This window comes from Eimeria mitis, genomic scaffold (assembly GCF_000499745.2).
Source record: "Eimeria mitis Houghton genomic scaffold, Emh_scaff3055, whole genome shotgun sequence".
In the NCBI taxonomy this organism is placed as follows: Eukaryota; Apicomplexa; class Conoidasida; order Eucoccidiorida; family Eimeriidae; genus Eimeria; species Eimeria mitis.
Genome location: NW_013571402.1, coordinates 4,514 through 5,294, shown reverse-complemented (window position 1 = coordinate 5,294; position 781 = coordinate 4,514). Strand labels below are relative to the sequence as shown.

The 781-nt window shown below is 57.7% G+C and overlaps 1 protein-coding gene across 1 annotated transcript in view; it reads left to right on the top strand.

Annotated features, from left to right (window-relative positions):
* Positions 1-122, top strand: part of EMH_0061820 (uncharacterized protein) — a gene marked incomplete at both ends in the record, with an annotated part of 789 nt that extends 667 nt beyond the window's left edge. Inside the window, one exon of the mRNA XM_013497966.1 lies at positions 3-122. Coding sequence (XP_013353420.1) covers positions 3-122 — 120 coding nt within the window. The remainder of the gene's footprint in view (positions 1-2) is intronic.
* Positions 123-781: the final 659 nt, after the last annotated feature.

Here is a 781-nt window from a genome sequence, read left to right as displayed (position 1 = left end):
CAAAGATAAACAACAACACTCCGCAACAAAAACAACAGCAGCAACTGCAGCAGCAGCAGGACAACCACCAACAGCAGCAACAGCAGCAGCAGCAGCAGCAGCAGCAGCAGCAGCAGGATTGAAAGATGAGGAAGCAACAGAATCAGAGAAGACGCTGCTGCAGTTTGGCCGGCAGATAGGCTCAGCCCCGCTGCTGCTGCTGCAGCAAACACTCACCCTCGATAGAACACAAAGGCTGCCAGCAGGTTAGATCCTGCTGCTGCTGCTGCTGCTGCTGCTGCTGCTGCTGCTGCTGCTGTTGCTGCTGCTGCTGTTGTTGTTTCTGCGTGACAGTGCTACACGTTGATGCTACTTTTGTTGTTTTTGCTGCTGCTGCTGCCGCTGCTGCTGCTGCTGCTCGAGGGCATCTGCTGTTCTGGCCGCTGCTGCTGCTGCTGCTGCTGCTGTTGCTGCGCTTGTTTATTCTGCTGCTGTTGCTGCTGCTGCTGCTGCTGCTGTTGCTCTTGCTGCGCAGACCGTGCGCTGCAGCTGCTGCAGCAATGCATATCCATAGAGATATACAGAGGCCGCATAGAGATGGCAGCAGCAAGATGTGCAGCACGAGCAGCAGCAGCAGCAGCAGCTGCTGCTGCTGCTGCTGCTGCTGAACCATCAGCACAGCCTGCCGCAACAACAGCAGCAGCAGCGCCAGTAGCAGCAACAGAGGCAGCAGCAGCAGCAGCAGCAGCAGCAGCACATGGGCCGCAGCCAACCCCCAGGGAGTGCTGCGGGAGTTTCAACG